Source organism: Kogia breviceps, chromosome 6 (genome assembly GCF_026419965.1).
Source record: "Kogia breviceps isolate mKogBre1 chromosome 6, mKogBre1 haplotype 1, whole genome shotgun sequence".
In the NCBI taxonomy this organism is placed as follows: domain Eukaryota; kingdom Metazoa; phylum Chordata; class Mammalia; order Artiodactyla; family Physeteridae; genus Kogia; species Kogia breviceps.
This window is the reverse complement of record NC_081315.1, coordinates 27,644,796-27,670,528: the sequence shown is the minus strand read 5'-3', so window position 1 is coordinate 27,670,528 and position 25,733 is coordinate 27,644,796. Positions and strand designations below refer to the sequence as shown.

The following is a 25,733-nucleotide window of genomic DNA, read 5'->3' as shown; positions in this document are numbered from 1 at the left end:
CCATCTCTCCCACCTTTTTATCTTGACTAACCTAGCCCATGGTTTATCTATTTTATGCTCCATAATACCTCAAAAATGTAGGAAGTATTTATAAAAGCCACCATTTTTCTTTTCTAATTAATTTCATTTTTTGTATTTATTATTTTCTTCAAATTTAGGGGGCGGTGGGTGAGTGGAAGCTTAACTTATTTCATTCTTTCTGGCTTAGGTATTTAAGGTTATAAATTTCCCTCAGAACTTAATTTTTGCCCTATCCTCCAAGTTTTAATGTGCTGTTTTCATAATAACTTTTCTAGGTATTGGACAATTTTTTTAAATTTCTATTTTGATCCACAAATCATGAAAGTTTTAAAATTTCCAAATGACGAGAGACTTTTTTTTTTTGCTTCTATAATTATTACTGTTAAAATTTTTCTGGACTTAGAGTGATACGGATCAGAAAAAGTGGTCTGCATTTTTTTCCTGTCTTCTGAAATGTCCGATTTTTTGTTGTGGCCAAAAAGAGATACTCAAGACTGATAAACACTGCTTTATTATTCTTCAAGTTGCTGTAGAAAAATATGAGGCAACCAGATGTGTCCTCCCAGTGGAATTTTGATTTTTCCTCAAAAATCCAATAACTAAACCACACTCTGTCTCTACATGAATAATTCTGAATGACTTAAAATTCAGAATTGATGTTTCCTGCAATTCAGTGACTACTTTGATCAGATTAAGGTCTCACTTTGATTCAGAAAAAAAATCTCTTACTTTTATCCTTAAAATTATTTGTATCTATGTACTTGGTTCTGTATCCCCGGGACCACATCTTTCTTGCACTGGGTCATCTTCACCCTCCATGTCTCCTGTTTTCTCTGACTTCTTCCATCTGTCTCTCTCCTTTCATTGAATGGGACTGTTTCATCGATGATGATCACTTGTTTCTTTAATTTTTGATTCTATTCATTTCTATTTTTAATTTGTTCACTTGTTTTGAAATGTCATTGGAGGTATCAGTCTGTTTTCTTAGCTCAGCATGCACCTTTAAAAAAAATGCTCATCACTTTATTTCTGAACTCCCATTTTACTGAATATTTAGTTCTCCCAGAGAGATACATTTTAGTAAGTTCACTTCTCCTCTTCCTTAGATCAGTATTTCTTCCGAAATAGATTCTTCATCTACAGTTTACGTTTTTTCCCCTTCTGCTGCAATATACTCACATAGACTCCACCCTGGATATTTTGGGTTGCTTTCAATTATACAAATGTTTTAAATGGGCAGCTTTGTGAACACTTTCTATTCACACCACTACACTTCGGGTGACATCTCCTTGAATCTCTTCCCATGTTTTGGATGTCTGTCACATGGCCTTTCCTCTGCACATGCACATCCTGGGTGTGTCTTCCTCTTCTTATGAGGACAGCAGCCCTATTAGATTAGGGCCCCATCCTTTTGACCTCCTTTAACGTAAATTGCCTCCTTAAAGACCTCATCTCCAAATAGAGTCACACTGGAGGCTAGTGCTTCGACATATGAATTTTGAGATGACAGAATTCCATCCCTGACCAACGGTTATGGGGAGAGCAAGGACTCAGCCAGGGCCTGTATGCAGTATAGTCTCTGACCTCATCTCTGCGGTTTTGCCAAAATGCCCGTATCTGTGTTCACTCCCCCTGCCTGGGCTACACACGATTCCTGCAGAGGGCCTGGCCCTTCAGCCCCCACCAGAAGCATCAGTCTTCGGTGGCCAGTTTATCAAACACTTCCTCATCATTCTCCAGGCAGAAGATGGACCACATAAGAGAGGATGACTTCTAGCTGCTCACGCTGAAAGTTATCAGGGTGGCAAATGACACTCGTCTCCTACTCTCAGCGTTCATTTTCCCTGTCTTCCTCTCTTGCAGAAGCTCTTTTCGTCTTCAAGTCTTCTTTCTGACTTTCTGTTCACTGCTGAAGATCACTGACCCTGGAGTGTCTCGGAGACGGAGTGTGATCTGTCACGCCCCACCTACTCTGGCAGGATTGCTGGGTGGCCAGGAGGAACTTCGACCTCTGTGGAAATTGCACATCTTTACCCGAAGCTGCCCAGATCGTCTCCCTCCACCTCCCTCCAAGAGGAGGTGTCTGAGGATTGCATGTGTGGCTGCCCCATACCGCATCTGTGCAAGGTCAGGTTAGGAGTAAAACAGAGATGGCCCAGGCCAATTTTTGGAAAACTCCATTTGGTGGTCTCCAGGCCTTTTCCTCCATTTGGCTGATACCAAAGGGTTTTCTCCCTTTTTTAACCTATTTTTGATTTATACTGCAACATTTCGAGATCTGTCTTTACCTTTATGCCATCAGAAAGCATGTGTCTGAGATAATAAATGGACGATAAATAATACTGGTAAATACTTATGTATTTACCAGTAAAAAGTAAATAAGTAAAAAGTAATAAACCATAAGTAAAAAGTAATAAACCATCACATGTGGAAACCTATAACTTGATAAACTTCACTTCCCCCACTCTGCACATTGTGTTAATGGGCCACATGTTTTTATTACACTATTTCAATACCACCCAAGTTAATTTCACCTAGAGCAGGGGTTCTTTAACTGAGGTCTCTTCAGTGTTAGTATATGCTCTAAAGTCATATGCAAATGGCATATATGCATTTGGATTTTTTCAGAAAGTGGGATTGTTACCTTTCAAATTCTCAAATTCAAAGGGGTACAAAGCATAAAAACTGGTTCAGAATCGCTGACCTAGAGTAATGAACAGGAAAGCTGCCAAGAATGGAGAACTATAAACAATTTACGATAGGTTGGATTCATCTGAAGAATAAAATCAAAAGAATTTTAAGTTACGTGGAATTGGGCTAAAGCCACCGCAGACTTCCAAAAAAGTTCAACTGTGGATGTGTTTGTGGCCCTGGGCGTTGCAGCAAACAACCCTGCAGGAACCGTGGAATAAAATGATTACACACATGAAACAATGATCACTCCAAGGACCTTTCTTCATCAGTCTATCCACAAGTACAGCGGACTCTGAGCTTGTTAGCACATTAATCACAAATAACTTAATTCCTTCGTTAAATTTTGGAAATGATGACTAATCCTCTTAGTGGTCATTTCCCTCATTTCCACCTAAAGAGAAATGACATTCCAGAGAAACCAAGCGTTTGAAGCCTTCCCTGGAGAAAGAATGTCTCCACTTTTACTTACTGCTGAGGTAGGGGGGAAAAAAATTACCTTAAAAAAAAAAAAAAAAAAAAAAAGCACAGCCTATAAATAAATTCCATTTTCAATACACACACAAAAAAGCAAAGTTGATTCAGCAACAAACAAAAGGGAACAGGAGGTAGATACAGAGAATAATAATATACTTGAGATTACGATCCAGATTTTGAGTGAGTTTCTGATGTGCACTGTTTCTTTCTATGAACATAACACAGAATTACTATCATTTACAAAGGATTATAAATCTTCCTCCAAACCTATTAATTCAACCCCTTTAGAGGTTTGGTTTGGCACCATCTACAGTCTGTAGCCCATGTGCACTTTTGGTAATTAAGAATAAGGAATAATGACGACAAACAACACACCAGCTGTGCAGTGATGAATAAGAACTTTCTCACGCGCACAACCCAGCGCTGGCATGGGTGGCTCAAGCGACTATAGAACGCTCATGACTTGATGAAATCAAAAACAGAGATTTCCTTTATGACTCCCACACATTCCAACAGAGACATACATAAGCACTTTTGTGCAATTTACATTTGGAGCTATCCATGCGGTAATAGTCACTGAAACACTATGCACCATTTAAGCTCAAAAAGAAAAAAAAAAAACAAAACAAACACAGCCTTGTTTTTCTTGGGATGGTTAGAGGGACCACAAGGAACTTTCTAACTGTGTGGCTTCAGGGCCTGAAATCCTTTTTGAAACGAGGCAGGCTGCAAATGCATAAAGCAAGCTGTGTGACCTTGGGTTGGTTAAAATCAACTCCCCAAGCTTCAGTTTCTTGCCTGAATCTGTAAACTGCAGACAAACCCGTGCTTCCTTCCCTCTTCGGCATCAGTTGGTTGACTCCTGGTCCGAACCAGAGCTAGCCAGTCTGAGGCACCAGGGCTCAGGAAGCCCTCAGAGCCGAGCCTCTTCCGAACATTCTAGTCTGCTAAGGAAAAGGAACCTCGCACACTTCATAGTTACACCCACTCTATCCCCCTGCAGGCCTCGCTCACTGCTGCGCATGGAAAAGGTAGACATCTTCTGAAGAAACAACTAAGGTGATTCACCAAGGGATGCCTAGTACATGAAGTCTTTCCAGTGCAGAAATGGTCTTAACCTGGCTTTGGACAAAGAAAGCGACTAGCTGCTCAGAGGTCCAAACTCAAACACATCATCTTGAGGCCAGGGAACTAGACTTCGGCTGTGTCAGAGTTAGTTGTACTGTTGTCTTTCTCGCTAAATGCTGGACTTCTGGAAAGCAAGACATGCTTTCTTTTTTTGTTTGTTTTTTTTTTTAAATCTTTTGTCCCTGTCCATATACTACAAGGCAAGGAGCAGCTTTTAAAATGTTTGCTGAATGAATAATGAACTGTGTAAAAGAAATGATGCCAGCACCAAATATCAGATCATTTAACTTTTATCATCAATCATTTCAGATATATATATATATATATATACAAGTAAAAATAATACTATAACGAACGCCTATGTCCACATCACCTACCTACATCAGTCGCTAACCGATGACCAATCTTAGTTCATCCACAACACAGTAGATTCCAGGCTGTGTACTGTATATACATATCTTTAGGAAGCTTCAGGTGAGTAGGTTTTACTCTACTCTAGAAGTCCAGATACTTGTATGTTAGCGTAACAACACATACACACTTCTGCACCAAGCTCAACAGAATTCACCACTACCTGGTCAGGAGAGGACTAAAGTAAAACATCAACCCTCCCCCTAAATCGCTCTGGATTAGGGGGTACTTTTAGTATGGATATCATTAAGATATCTGCCCCCCCCCAAGAAAAAAGGCGAGTTAGGTAATAATTTTTCGAATATCTGCATGAAAAAAAATAATGACCTTGAGAAAGCTCATGGGAGGAGGAAGACGGTGTTACTACTGGATGGAAAGCTCACCTAAGGAATACGGACTACAGGCTGCAGGGACTTCTTCAAATTTTTTAACAAAAAGGTTTTTTGAAGAAAATTCCAGAAGATTAAATAGAAGAAGGAGAGGATCTGAGGAGGGTCGATGTCACCCAGATACCACGATGCCCAGGCTGAGACAAGGAGGTGGGTTTTGACCAGATGCAAACGGGAGGGGGCGGGACAGACATGACAGCACCTTGATCCTTGAGAGAACATGGGGCCGCACAGACAGCACTCAACAGAGCTTAAGGGTGAAAACAGAAACAAAGTTAACAAAACTGATTCCTGCCCTTCGGGGTCACTCTTAAGGAGAAATCAACCAAGTGGAAAGTTAAAATAAGGAAGGCTTTTGAGGGACCTTTCATACTGTGCCAAATTAATCCAGTGACCTAAGGCGGCATGGCTTGAAATTTACTTAACCTGTACGGACCACATCCTTCTCGATTCCCACGCTCCTCGGCGGCAAAACTCACCCCGCACTTTTCAACAGTGCTGACACTGGGCGCTTCCCTGCTAGAATAAGGAAGGTGCTTCCAAAGCAAAAGAGGAAGGGCTCTGAATCCCAATGACAGAAGACATCCTCGCAGGAGAAATAGGAACTCACCCTCACCGCTGCCCCTCAAGCTCCTCACCGTGGCAGGTAAAAGATGCCCGGTGCACAGAAAAGAGGAAACAGGGCAGGCCTAGGAAGGCCATCCTTAGAAAACCCTGCTTGCAAAGCTGGTCCCTGGTTGACCTCTGGGAACGTGGCTGATCAACAGTTCTCTAAAATGATATAAAACATTCCCCAAATGCTTAGGAGGGCCCCCTGTGCCTCAACTGTCTCCACATAAATGTGCACGCGCTGGTGTGATGCGGAACACCGGCTTTCCTTCTGGGAGTCTGGAATTCGGAACCCGCTCAGCAAAGGATGCCGATATGACTATCTCCCGACAGGCACTGAGTCTCTGAGGCGCTTCCCTGAGCAGACACGTTATACGCTTGTGGCTGCATTTTCAGTGCTGGGGGAAGAGTCCGCCGTGTGTGACCCCTCTGAGGAGGAGAGAGCATAAGGAAAATTCCAGTGATTCCTCGAGACCCCAGCTGTGTCGTCATCTTCTCCTTGGCATGTCCTCACTGTATCACGGGGATAAACCTAAGCTGTGAGTACAACCATACGCTGAGTCCCATGAGTCCTTCCAGCAAATCCCGGGACACAGGGGTGGTCTTGAGGACCCCGGACACACCCAAGGAGGCAGGCACTAGACTTAATGGGAAGACCTCGATTTGGAGGACCCTCAGTGGCAGGCTGTTTCATCAAGCAGTCACTGTACCCACTCTGACTTTTAGCTCCAGTAGAAATCGGAGGACGAATGGAAGTCTAGGAGAAAGAACAATTAATGCCCCAGGGCCCAGGAGCTATAAGACCGTCAACCCTTCGCTTAGCCATTTGGCAGTTGGGTAGGACATCAGTGTTTGCCATTCTAAAGGCAGTTGGGTTGGACGTCTGCCTAATTAATATTCATTAGGCAGTTGAATATGCATTAACCAGTTGCATAGGACGTCAGTGTTCGCTATACTAAAGACGCAGGAGCTGAGACACTAGCACATGGTCAGTTATCACTGACTAAATGCAGCAGTGGGGTTTCAAAACGGGTTTAACTTCAGGGAAATGCGAAAGAATTCAAATGAGATGACGAGGCTGCTCTAGGAAGACGTGACCTGGACAGAGGGGCCTTCTTCAATCTGCCCCCGAGCTGATTTCCACCCTCTGTGGCAGAAGTCTGAATACCAGCACACCTCAAAATAATACAAAGGGGCTGCTTTTTGCTATTTAAGCACAATGCCTTTCAGCGGGGACTCCTACTGTCTATGACCCAGCCAAGCAATCAATATTTCCATGAAAGGTTTCCTTGGTGGCTGGCCCCAAGTGAGGAATATACGAAATAAAGTATGCATCCTCTGGGGTGAAGTGAGAGAATAGCACTGACATATATACACTACCAAATGTAAAATAGATAGCTAGTGGGAACCTGCTGCAAAGCACAGGGAGAGCAGCTCGATGCTTTGTGACCACCTAGAGGGGTGGGATAGGAAGGAGATACGGGGATATATGTATACATATAGCTGGTTCACTTTGTTACATAGCAGAAACTAACACAACACTGTAAAACAATTACACTCCAATAAAGATATTTTTAAAAATAAATAAAGTATGAATCCCTACCTGACCCCCGCCCAGCTCCTGAGCAGAAATGTGGAAAATAAGTCACCAGCAAAAGACAAGAAAAGTCGAGCCTGAAGAAATGCTCTGGACCCTAACTCCTCATGGATCATCCTACAGCTCTTGGTTTCCCTATGGTTCTAGGTTCTTGACCTGGGAGTCCCCAAAACTCCTAAAATTGTATATATATTTTTTGTGTATACATACTATACTGCTATCTGGGAACAGGACCCAAAGCTTTCTCTAAATTTTCAGAGTGGGTCTTAATGCAGTAAGGCTTCAAAACTACTGCTCTTGATAGAGGAAAAGGATGTTAGATGCATGAGTGGACTTTAAAATGTCAACTGACTGACTGAACAGCAGACCAGAGGACATCCTGCCAGGAGATGTCTAAGAACACAGTGTAGGGGTGAAATGGGTACAATACTGGAGACCAAGCATTAGGGAAACAATTACCTGGCAAAAAAAAGAAATGATATGAGAACTGAGAAGAAAGCCACTTCCGGTTTCAACCTTGGTCCAAGAGGAGAAAACTGAAGAAGAAAATTAAAGAAGGTCTAATCATATAATTATGGGAACCGACCAACAAGTTAAGATTTGGGTGACCTCAAAGTACCAGTTTCTACCTAAAACTACATCGACCAGACCCCACTTGCTCTGTTTTCATAAGGACTGGGTGCAAGGAACAGCTGACCTCAAGGACACACAGGGGCTACCTGAAGTCACCGAAACATAAACTGAGCCAAAATCAAAGCTAATGAATAAACTATCTGTGAATTTATCAAACTGGCAGGAATCCTGCACTGTGCATTTTCTCACACTATCCAAACACGGCTTGGTTGCAACCAAAACATTACCAAGCTGACATAATTAAACAGGGATTTATTAAAAGGAGTAGCAGAAAGTAGAAAGAGCTGGAATGCAACACTTCCCTGAATGAGGAGCTTGAGGCCATCAAGAGTCAACCAACAAGCACATCACAGGGGTTCTTCCGCCCCAAGCCCAAAAGCCAAAAGCCACCTCATAGTAACGGGCTGCGTTTCCCCACATCCCAACTCCAAATCTCTAGAAGACAGAATCTCACTCAGCCCAGATTCCAGTGGGTCTGCTCTTCTGCATGCAGCTGGCCTAAATCAGCAGACCTAAATCAGGGGGCACCAAATCACACAAATGTGCTGGAGGGGTCTATCCCCACAGCAAGCAGCTGGGGGCTGGGCTGTCCGCTAAGACATATCTGTACTAAATGACTTACAGGACACTACAGATGAGGGGGGACGGTCTAGAAAAATACCCTTTTCCCAGCCCTGTCTACAAAGCAGCAGGAGATCTTTCTCGGAGAAAGGAGGAGAAAAAAACACTTTTCTCTGCACGTATCCTAGTCTGATGCAAATGGCTATATTACCATGGTATAGGCTTCAACAATACACATACTATAGAATACAAACTTACCATTTTTAATTCTAAAGGTTTTGCTAAACACATGTAGCTTATTCTCAATACTCTGGTTTATAGTCTTGAAAAATCAGTTCTTTACATATTATTGAACTGATTCTCCATATTTATGTTTCCCACTTATACTATTTGGTGTAATCTGAAAATAGATGGGAGACATCAAAATATTGTTTTTAGTGATGCAGTTCAATCTACATATATTCCAGATCTGCTGTTCCTGAGCATCAGAATACTGCAGCCCTGCCCATTAGATAGCAAGCCTGGACACAAAGCCTTCCACTGAAAGCCATTTAGAATGGAAGAAGCAGCAGTAGAGTGGAAGGCTTGACAGCTCCAACCCCTGAGCCGGAAAGTCCTGGGTTCCAATCCCAGAGTCGCCATTTCCCAGCTGTGTGACCGTGGGCGAATTTCACCCTAAACCCCATTTTCCAAATTGTAAAATACGGATGATAACGTCTACCTGAGACGTTAGACATACAGAGTCATTGAGCAGGTACTAAACGAGATCACGATGTAGGACACAGTGTGAGCACCTGATAGGTATCAGGCAGACGGTTATCCTATATTAATGATGCTGATGGTCATGAAGATGAGGAGGACCACCAGGGCTTAGCTAGAGCTTTCATCAACGGTGAGGCTGAGAGGCCTTGACCCTGCCTGCCGAGCCTAGAAAGAATGCATCTCAGATGGGGCACATATATACAATGGAATATTACTCAGCCATAAAAAGGAATGAAACTGAGATATTTGTAGTGAGGTGGATGGACCTAGAGACTGTCATGCAGAGTGAAGTAAGTCAGAAAGAGAAAAACAAATACTGTATGCTAATACATATGTATGGAATCTAAGAGGAAAAAAATGTCATGAAGAGACTAGGGGTAGGACGGGAATAAAACACAGACCTACTAGAGCATGGACTTGAGGATATGGGGAGGGGGAAGGGTAAGCTGTGACAAAGTGAGAGAGTGGCATGGACTTATATACACTACCAAATGTAAAATAGAGAGCTAGTGGGAAGCAGCCGCATGGCACAGGGAGGTCAGCTCGGTGGTCTGTGACCACCTAGAGGGGTGGGATAGGGAGGGTGGGAGGGAGGGAGACGCAACAGGGAGGAGATATGGGGACACATGTATATGTATAACTGATTCACTCTGTTGTAAAGCAGAAATTAACACACCACTGTAAAGCAGTTATACCCCAATAAAGATGTTAAAAAAAAAAAGAGTGGGCTGTATGTCACAGGAAAGCCACCTGAGCAGCGGGAAGAAGGCCAGGTGAGAGGAGTTTGCTTTCCCGTCCTCACCCACTAGGTGTAACAGTCATTTACATAACAATCATCCTGGTTCTCTCAAAATACAAACAAGTCAGCGCTGAAAAGAAATGAGCTACCAAGCCATGAAAAGACATGGGGGAACCTTAGATGCACAGTACTCAGTGAAAGAAGCCAATCTGAAGAGGCTCACACTGTATCAGTCCAACTATGTGACACCTGGAAAAGGCAACGCTGTAAAGACAGGAAAAAGATCAGTGATGGCCAGGCTGGCGGGTGGGGAGGGCTCAGGTGGGAGGAGACTGAGCACAGGATTTTCAGAACCGTGAAAACACACTGATGATCGTGATGAATACGTGTCATCACGCCTTTGGCCCAACCCAAGAAGGTACAACACCAAGAGCGAACCCTAAGGAAACTCTGGCGATAATGACGTGCCAGGGTGGGTCCCTCGGATGTAACAGATGGAGGAGGCTCTGCACGCATGGGGGCGAAGGGGGTGGTACTGGAAATCTTTGCACCTTCCTCTCAATTCTGTTATAAATCTAAAACTGTTCTAAAAAAAATACAAAGTCTTTTGAAAACCACAAATAAGTCATTACAGTTGTTTGATATGAAATGTGCATATTTACAGACACATTATCGCACAGCTACAGTGTAGATGTCAGGAGTAGGCTCTGGAGGCAGACAGACGGAGGTCAAACCCCAGCCTGGCCACGTGAGCGATTCACTGAGCCTCATTTTCCTCGTCTGTAAAACAGCTCACCCCATCCTCACCACAGGTCTCTGCTGGATAGCTACGTTAGCTTCCCCTCTTTCACACATGAGGAATCTGATGATGAGGTTAAGTGGGGGGCCCGGGTCACCAAAGTCACACAACTTGGTGGAGCTGAGATTCCAACCCAAGGAATTATACTTTTGAGCTGGCTCTGCTACTTTCTGTCATACTGTCCACACATTATTTCAATAAAATGTCACAGGAGGAGCAGAGCCTAGGTACCAGCACATAATCATCCGTCTGCTGGATTGGCCATCATCAAAACTCTAGAAACAATAAATGCTGGAGAGGGTGTGGAGAAAAGGGAACCCTCTTGCACTGCTGGTGGGAATGTAAATTAATACAGCCACTCTGGAGAACAGTATGGAGGTTCCTTAAAAAACTAAAAATGGGGGCTTCCCTGGTGGCGCAGTGGTTGAGAATCCACCTGCCGATGCAGGGGACACGGGTTCGTGCCCTGGTCCAGGAAGATCCCACATGCTGCGGAGCAACTAAGCCCGTGAGCCATGGCCGCTAGGCCTGCGCGTCCGGAGCCTGTGCTCCGCAACGGGAGAGGCCACAGCAGTGAGAGGCCCGCATACCGCAAAAAAAAAAAAAAAAAAAACTAAAAATGGAACTACCATACGACCCAGCAATCCCACTACTGGGCATATACCCTGAGAAAACCATAATTCAAATAGAGTCACGTACCAAAATGTTCATTGCAGCTCTATTTACGACAACCAGGACATGGAAGCAACCTAAGTGTCCATCGACAGATGAATGGATAAAGAAGATGTGGCACATACATACAATGGAATATTACTCAGCCATAAAAAGAAATGAAACTGAGTTATTTGTAATGAGGTGGATGGACCTAGAGTCTGTCATACAGAGTGAAGTAAGTCAGAAGGAGAAAAACAAATACCATATGCTAACACATATATATGGAATCTAAGAAAAAAAAATGTCATGAAGAGATTAGTGGTAGGACGGGAATAAAACACAGACTTACTAGAGCATGGACTTGAGGATACGGGGAGGGGGAAGGGTAAGCTGTGATGAAGTGAGAGAGTGGCAGGGACATATATACACTACCAAATGTAAATTAGAGAGCTAGTGGGAAGCTGCCGCATAGCACAGGGAGTTCACCTCTGTGCTTTGTGACCACCTAGAGGGGTGGGATAGGGAGGGTGGGAGAGAGGGTGACGCAAGAGGGAAGAGATATGGGAACACATGTATATGTATAACTGATTCACTTTGTTGTAAAGGAAAAACTAACACACTATTGTAAAACAGTTATACTCCAATAAAGATGTTTAAAACAAAAATCATCCGTCTGCTGGCTACTGAAATTATTACTGTTCTCAACTTTGTCTTGAGAGATATGGAAGAGACAGCTCTGAAAGCCAGTTTCTTTATTTTACAAAGAAAAGTTAAAAGGGGGTACTTTGTCCATGCAAAAGCCAAGCCCATAAGCACCCCCACACTCTGCTGTCCCCTAAGGAAAGTCAAGGTTGCTTCCCTAAGGCCCACACACACCACACCACACCACGCCCACCCCTCACACATACATCCTTGTTTTCCCTTTCAAGGACTCTGGGTATTGCTGGGAATATAAACAACATAAAATTGATTCCTCCTCGCCATTGTGAATTCTACTAACACTGATTCAGTGTCAAGTGCCAAGCACTGAGACAAGCTCAGAGGACCTGTCTTTGCAGCTCTGCGTCTCCAAGGTCTCTGGCCGAGACTTTCAGAATGGGCCAGACCTCAGCCATCTGCCAGCTTTCCTCCAACTCCTCAGACCCATCTCTACTAGGAACACAGCCTCATTATCACAAATATTATGGAGTTCTGCCTTGTGTTGAATCAAAAACTCACCTCCCAGCAAGTTCTGTTCACTTGGACCGAGTATGCTTTCTTAGACAACAGAGAATAAACCTCCCCGCCCCGCTTTCTACACCATAGCTCTTCGATCTTCCTGAGGCCGTCCCCGTGCCTTGTCTCTACTGGACATGAAAATGTTACAGAATTTGCTTGCATCAAACCACTCTAGTCCCATGGGAAAATATTATCTACCATCTCCAGAGCTACAGCACAGCACACAGCAGAGAGACATCCCATGCCGGAGCTAAATGAAAAGAGCAGAAGACAATGTCATTATTATTTTCCAACTCTCCTTAAAGGAAGGAGAAAGACAAAGTTTTCTGTGCTTTTAAAGCTTCTTTCTAAACACACCAGAAAACGCACAGCCCTGTTCAGGGAAAAAAAAAAAAAAAAAAGTAACAGTGAAGTACGTTTTCATGGCTATGCCAAGGAGGACAACATTTATGAAAACTGCAAGGGGAAAAGAAAAAAAAAAAAAAAAAACCTTTGAAAATTTGTCAAATATTCTTGCTGCAGGATTTGACCTCTAGGCTGAGTGGTCATGACTCAGGCAGATACCAACTTTTAGAAACTTGAGAGTTTTATTGTTGTTGCTGGTGCTTAAGACGTTTCTTTTCCTGTCACATGAAAACTGCTGCTGCCTAGCAACCCAGGGCCAGCAAAGCTCAATCAAGATGCAGTTCAGGCTGGATTCTTTTTTTAAAAGAATTCTTTTCCCCATTAAATGACAAGCATGCCCTGAGACTGGAAGGTTCCTCGCGCTCAGTGAAAAATGGTTTGCATGCTACTCACTTGGGCCTCACTGGCGTTAAAGGATGACAGAGATCAACCCGCAGGAGAGAGCCAGGCTGGGTGCGGTTTCTGAAGCTTCAGGAAAGGAGGAACGGGCTGCCCTGTACCCAGAAACAGACCACATGTGGACTGCAGGTGAGGACCTGAACAGAGAATCCATCCCACCATGAACCTGGGAGCAGAGACACGTTCTTCTAGCTTTCAGCAAAGACAGGAGGATGCAGGTCAGAAAGTCAGTCCCAAGGCTAACAAAAGTTATGCACTGCACCACTGGATATCCTTGTCCATGTGCGTGTCATTTAATATTCTGGAGATTATGCTGGACACCTGAGAGGAAATGTGTATGTCCTTCTCACCCCTACTGTTTCTAGGTTCCTCTATGACTGGAGGACACAGCCTATTCAAGAACTCTGCAACCTATGTTACAAAGACGGATAAAGCACAGTCTACTGAAGAAACTCGTGAACGAGAACACGGCCAGCCTTTTCCAACAAAGCGTGACCATCCCGAACGGCCTCCGTTTTCTCACCGGGAAAAACGAGACAGACTGACACAGAGCTCACTTCAAAGGTGAATATGCTTCTTTTAGCAAACTTATAGGAATCCTCACCAAGGAAAAGTTTTATGAAAACAAACTCTTAGCACCTTGTGGTTCACAGAAACTGTACTACATAAAGGCTAATACTAGGGAAAAAAAAAAAACAACAACAAAAAACTTCATAACCTACTGACCCTCAGAGAATCAGTGACCATGAGAGCAACCTATCCCACTGAAAATCCAACGAAGATCCTTAACAAGATAAATATAACCTGGATTATAACTACATTATGGCATGTATTTTGTAAAGTGATTTGGTTGAGAATAACATTATGTACCTTACTTTATATAAACTGCCGGTTTAAACATTAACATAAAACAAGGCAGATATGAAAAGAGAACTACCCTGATATGGATTTTTTTTTTTTTTTTTGATGATTCTCAAAGGCTCTTCTGAATCTTCAAGGGCCCTGAGGGACTGAGGCAGGGCAGAGAAAAGGCTGAGTCACATTATAAATATACATTTCTTTTATGACATTGAAAATGTATAAAATAGCAGAATAGGCTCAATTTAAACAGATCCTGGGGCTTCCCTGGTGGCGCAGTGGTTGAGAATCCGCCTGCCGATGCAGGGGACGCGGGTTCGAGCCCCGGTCCGGGAAGATCCCACGTGCCGCGGAGCGGCTGGGCCCGTGAGCCACAACTACTGAGCCTGCGCGTCTGGAGCCCGTGCTCCGCAACAGGAGAGGCCGCGACAGTGAGAGGCCCGCGCACCGCGATGAAGAGTGGCCCCCGCTCGCCACAACTAGAGAAAGCCCTCGCACGGAAACGAAGACCCAACACCGCAAAAATTAATTAATTAAAAAAAAAAAAAAAAAAAACAGAACCTGTAACTCGACAGGGTTCTTTACACACCTGTTTAACGAAGTTCCTCTGAAGGCGGCCCCCACCCCAGCTGTGAGCTAACAGGTGATCAGAATACGAGAATAATGAGCAGGCCGTGGACGACGCAGGTGTACGGGTCCTCCATCATCCTTGCTTTCCCTGTCACGTCTGCTCTGACTTCTCCCATCTGTTCTTCTGTCACATGGGAAAAACTGGAAGTAGATCCAGACTTACTATCATCCACTCCTGAACACTCACACGTTTAAGGCCTTACAAGTTGCTCTCAACAGACATCTCACCCGTGGAGAGAACACGCCTTCCACTAGTCCTCATACTTGCCCATCTCCCGGCATCACTGACAACACCCCTTGACCACGCCGACACTGAGCTCGTCTGGGCTTCTTCTGGCTCCTCTTTTCTCACTAAGAGTAAAGTCTCATGATTTCTCAAAGATATTGTTCTTCTCTTCTCTGAGTAATGAAAAGCAAAGGCTTTGGGGTCGAACAAACCTTAGTGCAAACCCAGGCGCTCCCACTCACTAGCTGTGTGGCCGCGAGCACAGGATCTTTCACCCTTCGGTTTTTCTCATATGCGGATAAGATATGTAATATTAATTCTGTACACATATAAGGATACCATTACATATATATACGCAATGGGCATTACACACACACACACACACGTCACGTGAGATAAACACCGTATATAACAGACACACCAAGGAATTCTTGCTCACAACTATCTCATGTCTTTACACCATATGGTACACTTTCTCCCACTAAACCCTCTCCCCAGGTTGAGCCCCACATCTCCAACTGTCCGCTGGGCTTATCTTGCTGGATATCCAGACAACAACCAAAATTCTGCACGTTATAAACGGAACTCATCTTCTGCCCCAAACCCGTTTTTTCCCTCCTTCCATTAATAACACCGATATTCTCCCAGGATGGGATATTCAGCATCATTTATAACACCTTCTTCTGAGATACAAATGCAGTGCCTGGACTGTGTCTGTCCCACCTCACAAACTGATGCTCTCCACCTGTAACTCACCATTCTCACGACCAGGCCATGGGACCTCTCACCTGGTCTTTTTTTCCCCTACTTTCTATTGCCAACCCGGCTGCCAGATTAAGCACGAGAGGCTTAATCTTAAAAACCACGAGAGGCCCTGATACCTCTAAAATTAGATCCAAAGTCCTGAGGTGGCCGTCTGAAACTCCCCGCAGCTGGCCCAGATCTCCTTCCAATCTCATCGCGTGCCACCTGCCCCTGTTCCAACAGGAGCCCCGGGTTCCCAGAACACACACCTGCTCTGTTTCTCTGATGACATGACGCCCTACACCTGAAGTGTCCCCTTAAAACACCCCCACCTGTTCAAACTCCACTCTAACACCTACTCAAATCACCTCTTCAGGAAACTTGCCAGATTCCCCACAGTTGGACATAAACTCTCCTCGGAAGTCTCGGCAGCTTTCTCTGTCTTTATCTGTCTGAGAGCGCTTACTCTCCACCATTTCTTCTTTTCCCTACAGGACTGTCTTCACTTCTCCCAAATCTCACACCATGTCTGACTCAGAGCAGGCACTCATGACAGATGTACTGAATTAATCCATAGCAAGTACAGTCTGTCCTCCGTGGGTTCCCCATTAGTGGATGTAATCAACAGCAGATCGAAAATATTTGGAAAAAAAGGTTCCAGAAAGTTCCAAAAAGCAGAACTTGCATTTGCTGCATGCTGGCAACTACTTACATAGCATTTACATTGTTGTCAGGTACTGTAGGTAACCTAGGGATGACAAAGTATATGGGAGAATGTGCACAGGTTATATGTAAATACTCTGCCATTTTACGTAAAGGACTTGAGCATCCGTGGATTTTGGTATCCACAGGGGGGTCCTGGAACCAATCCCCCCCAGATACCGAGGGACAACTGTATACTTTAAGAACAAAACATATGCAGAACTCACACATTCTGAGGCACAACCCCAATTTGAAAATCCTTGGGAATTTCACAGTACCCTTTCCAGCTGGGAAATGCAATTTTCTGGTTTGCAAGGGAAGAAAGACCTTGATAATTTTTTTGGCCCGCAAACACTTCTTTTAAAACAACATCTTAATGTACTGAGTGGAAATGAAGCCAAAACGTATGGATTAAGTTTCCTATAAAGTACATATGGATTTTATGAAAACAACAAAGAGGCTTGGATAAAATGTGATCTCCAAAGCTGATTAACTAAGGGTCTTTTTCTAACTCCAAAATTAATCTGGAGCTTTCTTGCTTTAATTATATGTTGAAAGTTTCCTTTTCTGACTTAGTGACTTTCCTAGTCAGAGTTAACATTTTTCACATTCCTAGGGAAGAAAAATAAGTAACTGAGGAAAAGAAAACATTTTCCTTCTACTGTCTTTAACCCCCGCCCCCGCAATTCCTTCTCCTCCATAGACACCACCTACGCCAGTTTCATTTCATTGCTAGTTTCCCCTCCTTTTTTTAATTATAATTTTTTTTCCTTCCTCACGAGACTATTCTTTTTAACGTTTGCTATCCTTCCTTCCTCTCTTTTTCTCTTTGTTCTCAAACATTAAGAGGAGCCATATCTCTCCCTCACTACATTCAAGTCAAACATCAGCTCCTTTGGGTGGTGTATGTGGATCAGTTGTCAAGGAAACGTATGGCTCAGCAGGGGCCAGACATCCCTACCAAGTGTTTCTACACAATCACCCTTGTTAGCAGAAATACTCTTCCTCATAGCAGAGCCTGGACTCCGAAGTGAAGACCACTTGAGCAGGAATAATGGGCTGGGAGTGAGAGTGAAAGTGGACAAGGATGAAATCGAAGGGGGGAGAAAAGAGGTAATAGGGATATTAAGTTCTCAAAAATGTTCACTAATCCAAGCTAAATGCCCCTACGCAGCCCCAAGCAACCCTCTGCTTCCAAAGCTAAACTCACACAACTCAATGAAGAATCTGAAAGTCAGTATCTCACCTCCTCTTGGTAGGAAACCTCAGGACTGCAATCAGTATTGGTTGTGCGTTCACAGCACTATCTAGCCTGGCCACCGAAAGGGAGACAGGGAGAACCGAAAGCCCTCTACTTCATTCTAGAAAGCTCCATCTCCGAGAGTGGGTCCAGTTCCATCTGCTGTTAAATATTATAATTGGCTCGCCAATGCCACTTGGAATTCCTGTAAGATTGGTTAACAAGGTGAAAGCAGCCCTCTCTATTTCCCAGCATAAAAAAATCGTGTACTTATCTTCCCAGCTTCAAATAAGAGAAGAAAATAGGAAGCTACAGCATTAGATGGAGAGCCTTTTATCCAAGAGCAAGACCCAGAACCAGCATTTTCACAAATAAATTGGATAAAAGTTCTCTTAATTGGGATTTAATCTAATGACAGTTGCACTCCTAAACATTGTCTCAAAGCTTATAGTCTAATTATTTCTTTTTCTCAAAATGAATAGTAGCCATCATGCCCTGAAGCTGTCTGGATAGTTCACTGTACACATTAATGACAGTTTGACGGGGCCGTAAAAGGAGGCATGAGTGCACCACTAGCTACCAAAAAACAAAACCAAAAACGCCACCAATGTCTGACACCCACAAAACAAGCTGCTTTTACCATACTGATAAATCAAATCTCTAACCAGGTTTCAAGCCTAGCTTTTCAGTGGGAACTGATATTTGCACCCAGCTAGAATTGCTCTAGCCAACGGCAAACGCAACAAGAATCCAAGAAATGTTCTCGCAACACTTGTGCAAAGGGACTACACCTCTCTTCATCTGTCTCTTTCCCACTCCCCTGACCCCCAGAAATTTCATTGAATCCATTAATTCACCAAATAAATACTAACCAAGCGCCTAAGGAATACCAGGTATTATTCTAAGTATGCAAAAAGATCTTTGCCCTCAAAGATCTAGAAGAAAGAGATAGATAACAACTAGAAAAATAAGTCAATTACATAATATGTTAGGCAGGGATGTGTGCTGTGGGACACAAGTCCCAAAACAGGGCTCAACCCCCTAGATCGTGACCCGCTTTCCATCAGGGACTGTAATGTTTATCTTCACCTCCCAGCACGTAATACAAGCTTGGCATATGACGCAACCTCAATATTTTAGAAAATTTATAAACCATTAAAGTTGTTGACCAAGGATTTCAACAGTTTTCCAATTCCCTATCTTAAAAGTGAGGAAAGTTATTTGCAAGGTCCTGATCTATATGAACAGAATAAAGGGGGGAAAAAAATCTAAAGTTCTTGGAAGAGTCTACTGTATTTTGAAAAATCATGTATTCCCTTGAATACAGAGAAACAAACAACAGGATATGTTACCTAAGAGAGTATTCATTTTAAACCAGAGATTCTCAACCTGGAGGCCCCGGGTTTGAGGATGCTGTGAATCCCCTGAAATTGTTAGCACAATTGCAGGGAGAGGGACAGTTGTGTGTGTTTTTCTGGGGAGAGTGTGATACAGATTGACAAAAAATGTTTTCCCTGTGTTACAGTAAACAGAATTTCAGTGAGAAACCCAAGGATAGGAACACAGCAAAAAACATAAACAGTCCACAATGACACTGCCCACATTCGTTTGCATCTGGATTAAACGCTGCTTCCTTAAACCAGTGAGATAACAGAAGACCGGGTAAGCTTCAGATTTGTGGAACTCCATCCAAAGACAGAAGCTCCATGAGGACTTCTCAGAACCAGGCTCACCATCATGATAACAAAATCATTAAATAAAAAGAGAGAGAAGGGAAATCTAAGACGACAGTTGTACCTCACACAGGGACGAGCCCAAAACAGGAATTCCCTTCTGGGGAAAAAAAAAAATTAAAAAAAAAGCACTTTTACCTTTTCATGGTTTTCAATTAAAATTTCCACAACAATATTCTGAAACTTCAAATCCATGATGGCAGCAACAGTTTCTTCCTGTGGCCTCATCAGAGTTGGTCCAAACACCACTCCTAAATTTGCCACGGTCATGAGGTTCTGCTTGGAGTGATTTGAAACACTAATAAGATGAGGGGGGGGAAGAAAGGTCTCTGGTTAAAAGAAGGGGCAGTAACTGTGGCATGTAGAGTATTTTGCAACTCGGTATTTCCCTAAAAACAAGGAGCCAGACTCAACTGTCCTCAGCGTCTGCCACTGAGGTCACCGCATCTGGCAAGGCCCCATGTGATGGGGTCCCTCCCTACCTTCCTACTTGCCTTTCTTTGATGCTCTGCTTAACCACAGCACCTTTCTTAATAATTCTATGTATATGCTAAGCTTGTGTCTCTGAACGCCTTCATTTACTGTTCCTTTCTACTTAGAACATTGCTTCTTTCCCCAGGTCATCATACCCTTGCTTCCAGGGACTACTAGAACACATGGCACCTTTGTAAGAATCACCTTCACAAGCACACAGAGCTTGATCAGAACACCCACACTCATCCCTCTGGCCCAGTACCATTGTGCAGTGAACAACCTGGACAACTGTTCTCAGCAGCCCTGCAACCTAATTCGGGTCTCAACTCAAAAGGTCTCATCCTCAGAAACGAAGTTCCATAACAACCCACTTTATAGTCCAACACCCAACATATATTCTTTATCCCTCACTCTACTTGGTCTTTTTACCATTTATCACCTGAAATTATTTTATATTTTAATTTTTAATGTTTATTATCTTTTCTGTCTTAGAAAGAAGGGACTTCATGAAAGTAGGGACTTTGTCTATCTTGTTCAACTATGTAGCTTTGCATCAGCTAGCACCTTAAGAAGGCATTCAACCAATATCTGCTGTCCAAATGAACGAACAGCTTTACTAGCAGTAGGACCCTTGGAAACTCACACTATCCTCTGGCCTTCGGTTTCTTTTTCATGTGAAATATGGGTTGTAAAACGTAGCATTCCTCAGCTTCCTCTCACCTCTAAAATTTTACAATTACAGTGATCTAGGAGTCCTTTATATATGAAGAAAGAGCTAATTTTTCCACTGAATTATTAGATTTTGCTTGCTTTGTAAAGAGGGAGTGAAAGGAATAAACTGGATCCTATGAAATAACTACGTATTATTGGATTAAACAAACTTGAAGGACATGTTCAGACTCAGAGTTAGGTAGGTGTGAAACCAAGCTAAATTTGCTAACAGGCTTATAATCACATTTCCAGAATCTGTATGCAGGGAAATGTATAAGATTCTCTTTTCTTACTTCAAATCAAACCCTGAGTTGCTGGCAGTGACGTTAAGCAAATAATTATAAGACTTCATGAAAGCATTATATTTCATCACTCTTGTCCAAAACACACATCGTAAGGCAAGTGTCCAGCCTGCCCTCGCAGGTGTGGTCCCTGGTATTGTGTAAACAGCCCCAGCTCCAAGTGTTACATATCCGACACCACCGCACGGTGCCCAGAGCAAAATAAAGCAAGTTAGGAAGAAAAAGAGGCTTACTTAGTTAAGTGTTTCACCAAAATATCCAACATCTCTTTATTTTTCTCCGGCAGTTTGTGTACCAAGAAATGGATAGCGTTAACACGAGATTCTGGGCTGCCGCTTTCTTTTAAGAAAAAAAAAAAGAAAGAAAAGAAAAAGAAAAAAATGGTTAGCAGAGAACTCAGAATCAAAAATATTCCTAAAAACAATTACAATAGCTCATCCATTAAATCTTCAAGCAGATAATTTACATGTATTTTGCCACTTTTCAAAGGAAAAGAAAATCCATCTATCCACGTTTCTCCCTATTATGAATCTTCTATGCCTCCCCTATGACGTAATTTCAGCGGGGCTGCAATTAGTGCCTTTCCCTCTGCTGATATTTAAGAACAGAGGGCGACTACAGATTCTCCCTCTGGCACGCTGCACCTCAGGTCTGCTCCTCGCTTACCTGATGAGTCTAGTCACTGGGTCACTGCCCCACATTGGAATGCAAATAAAATATCAGGATTAGGTTCCTCCCTTTTATGGGCTAAACTTTATCCCCCAAAATGATATGCTGAAACTGCAAACCCCCCTCCACCCTGGTATCTCAGAATGTGACTATTTTTAAATGTACCAGGGATCTGTTTTTATCAGGTGTGGTAAGACATGCAGACATGGAAACAACGCTCAGGAACGAAGACGCTTATCCTCACAGATCCCTAGAAACAGGAGGCATGGCATGCCGTGCAGGACCACATGGGGAAGCACTGGGGAGGTCAGGAGGCAATGAGCAAAAGGAAAATATGGGCAAGAGGGTTTACTGCGGTATCCACCCACGAGAAGGAACAGGCAAGGCAGAGTAAGCAGGCTTAAGATTGGTTGGTGTGAATTTTTTCAGCAGGCTCGGGGGTATAGAGACTGTTCCTGATTATCTGGTACCTGGCTCTGAGGCAGTTAAGGCAGAAGAATATTGGTCTGGAGCTTTAGAACCCGAAAGATGGGGTCGGGGAGGGAAAATGGGCTCTGGATTGGTTCGTTCGCACATGGAAAGTGTGCTCAGGTTAAATATCTCTAGCAATTGGTTAGTCCCAGGAAGGGCAGTCTCCCCAGGGTCAGTCAAGCCCCAGATGTCAAAACATTAGAATAATGAGACATACTTGACAGTGCTTATTAGGAATAAGGTCACTGCAGATATCATTAGTTAAAATGAGACCACAGTGGGGCAGGGTGGTCCTTTAATCCAATGACTGGTATCCTTATAAGAAAACAAAGACATAGAGGGAAGATGGCCACGTGAAGGCAGACATACGGGAGAGTATCATGTATCAATGGAGACAGAGATTGAAGAGATGCGCCTACAAGTCAAGGAATGCCAAAGATTGCCAGGAAACACCAGAAGGTGGACGGGGCAAGGCTCCTTCCCTAGATCCTTCCAAGGAAGCATGGCTCTTCTGACACCCTGATTTGGGACCTCACCTCTAGAATTGTGAGAGAATAAATTTCTGCTGTTTTAAGCCATCTGGTTTGTGGTACTTTGTCACGGCAGCTCTAGCGAACAAATATTGACTATATTACCTTTATCCCTTAGACTTTGGTATTAATGATCATCCATGGCGCTTACTAACAATGTGCCCCAATTCCCTTTTTTGTGTTGATAGAATATTATGGGACAAATCAATAAAATGCTTATTATTGAGAATTATGCTAGAGTTGTCAGGGGTGTCAAAGAAGTGACCGATAAGAACTAGGTGCTCAGTCTACCACAGCAACCACAGCAGGAAGGAAGGTTACAAATCACTATGGAAGTTCACAGAGAGCTGGCAGGGATGCTCAGGAAGCTTCCGCATAAGGGAGGACGTTTGAGTCAGGGCTTGAAGAACGGGAGAGGTTTCAGGGAAGGGTGGAACTGAGGGGTGTGAGGTACATTCTGGATTTAGCAAACAGTGTGAGAAAATACACAGCCTATTCAGAGATAGCTCCTTAAGCTTATATAAAGGTGGTCAGAGCCAAACTTCGGACCGTAAAGACCAATATTGCTCAGCCATAAAAAAGAGCAAAATAATACCATGTGCAGCAACACGGATGGACCTAGAGATTGTCATACTGAGTGAAGTAAGTCAGAGAAAGACAAATATACGATATCGCTTAGAGGTGGAATCTAAAAAAATGGTACAAATGAACTTATTTACAAAACAGAAATAGAGTCAGTCACAGATGTAGAAAACAAACTTACGGTTACCAAGGGGGAAGCGGGGGGAGGGATAAATTGGGAGATCGGGATTGACACATACACACTGCTATAGATAAAACAGATAACTAACAAGGACCTACTGTAGAGCACAGGGAACTCTTCTCAATACTCTGTAATGACTTACATGGGAAAAGAATCTAAAAAAGAGTAGATATATGTATAAATGGGTCACTTTGCTGTACAGCAGAAACTAACACAGCACTGTAAGTCAACTAGACTCCAATAAAAATTAGTTAAAACAAAAAAGAGAACTCGTCTTTACTGGTTGCTTCTAAATTAGTCACTGAAAGTAAAGCAAGGAAGGAACACGAGGAGGGTTAAATTGGGGGGAAGACATACCTGACATTTTTAGAGGATGAATTAGAATGGGGAAAAGAGCAAACTAAGAGGGAACCGCTACGTGGTCAAGAAGTATTGAGGCAGGAAGCGGCAGGGATTGGGGTGAGGAAAGAGATCAAACTACAGATAAGGAAACAGAGCCAAGAAGTATAGTTTGCAGTCAGATGGTGAAATCACCGCTTCCAAGTGATAGCTAAGCGGCCTTGAGCAAGTTACCTAACCTCGCTGGGCCTCAGGGTCCCCACATGCAAAATGAAGTGAATAGCACTATCTCAGAAGGCCACCTGAGATTCCGTGAGGCTGCACCTGTAAAGCACTTAGCCCCAGTACCTGGCACACAGAGGCACTGGACCGCTGTTAGCCGTCACTGCTGATGCTGTCCACGTCACTGTTGATGTTTGTGTTCCTCTTGTGTCAGAGCTACTACGGAAGAGGTAGAATTGACAGGACTTAGCCTCAGACCAGCTACGGGTCAAAGGAAAGAGGCAAAGATGACCAACGTTTCACGTCCTGGTTACCTGGCGGTACAGTCAGTTCTGCTGACAGACAGGAACCCAGGAGGCGAAGCGGGTTTGAGGAGGAAGACAGTGGTGGAAGTGATGGAGAAAGTGACATTTCAGGCGCTGGTATTCTAGCAGGTATCTAGGAAGGCGAAGAGGCTTTAGGGCTGAAGGCCAGCCACGCTCTCCAAAGGGTGTGACCTCCAGCACGTGGCCAAGGCTGCCCGAGTACTTCAGAGGCTAACAGAGGACGCGGTGGGGAAAAGAGCTCCAAAGACGTACAGGGGAGATGCCAGCTGGGAGCTAAGCAAAGCACGGGAGGAGGAAGAGACAGGAGGACCAGGGAGCTTCAGTGTCATCAGAAGGTCAAGTGAGAAGAAACCTGCAAAGACTGAGGAGCTAGTGCTATCCGGAGTTACGGGAGACTGGGGAATCGAAAGACAGAGAAGGGTACCATGGCTAAATTTACCAATTTTTACAGAAAAGGAGGTTGAAGAGTGAAGTGCTAAAGAGGATGGGGAGGGTGGGATTTCAGACCCAATGGTTCAAAACAGGAGAAAGGGAAGGAAAGGGGAAAGAAAGATAAAGCAGATCAAGAACAGGGAATCTGGTGGGGCTTTTTTGTTTGGTTTTTATAACTGAGGTGCAATTGACATGTAACATTATATTAGTTTCAGGTGTAACAACATAGTGATTCAATATTTGGATACACTGCAAAATGATCACCGCAATAAGTTACCAAATTTTTTTCTTGTGATGAAAATTTTTAAGATCTAACTCTCTTGGGACTTCCCTGGTGGCGCAGCAGTTAGGAGTCCGCCTGCCAATGCAGGGGACACGGGTTCGAGCCCTGGTCCGGGAGGATCCCAAATGCCACAGAGCAGCTAAGCCTGTGCACCACAACTGCTGAGCCTGCGAGCCACAACTACTGAAGCCCGCGCGCCTGGAGCCCATGCTCCGCAGCAGGAGAGGCCACTGCAGTGAGAAGTCCACGTGTAGCAACAAAGACCCAATGCAGCCAAAAATAAATAAATAAAATAAATTTATATTAAAAAAAGATCTACTGTCTTAACAACTTTCAAATATACAATACAGTATTATCAACTACAGTCATCATGCTGTACATTACATCCTCATGATTCATTTATTTTTTTTTCTTTTTCTCATTTATCTTATAATTGGAAGTCTGTACCATTTGACCCCCTTCTCTCACTATGCCCCAAACGCACAGGCTCAGCGGCCATGGCCGCTCCGCGGCATGTGGGATCTTCCTGGACCGGGGCACGAACCCGCATCCCCTGCATCGGCAGGTGGACTCTCAACCACTGCG

The 25,733-nt window shown here is 43.6% G+C and overlaps 1 protein-coding gene across 20 annotated transcripts in view; it reads right to left on the bottom strand.

The window, feature by feature from the left end:
- The window catches only part of ARHGAP10 (Rho GTPase activating protein 10), a 329,300-nt gene that overhangs the window by 78,849 nt on the left and 224,718 nt on the right, over positions 1 to 25,733 (bottom strand). For all 20 annotated transcript variants that reach the window (XR_010840991.1, XR_010840990.1, XR_010840993.1 and 17 more), the window contains 2 exons: positions 21,347 to 21,452; positions 19,765 to 19,924 (listed from right to left, as the gene is read on the bottom strand). Coding sequence is in view for 16 of the 20 variants with exons in the window: in XM_067035620.1 (XP_066891721.1) it covers positions 19,765 to 19,924; positions 21,347 to 21,452 (266 nt within the window). In the remaining 4 variants the exon portion in view is untranslated. The remainder of the gene's footprint in view (positions 1 to 19,764; positions 19,925 to 21,346; positions 21,453 to 25,733) is intronic.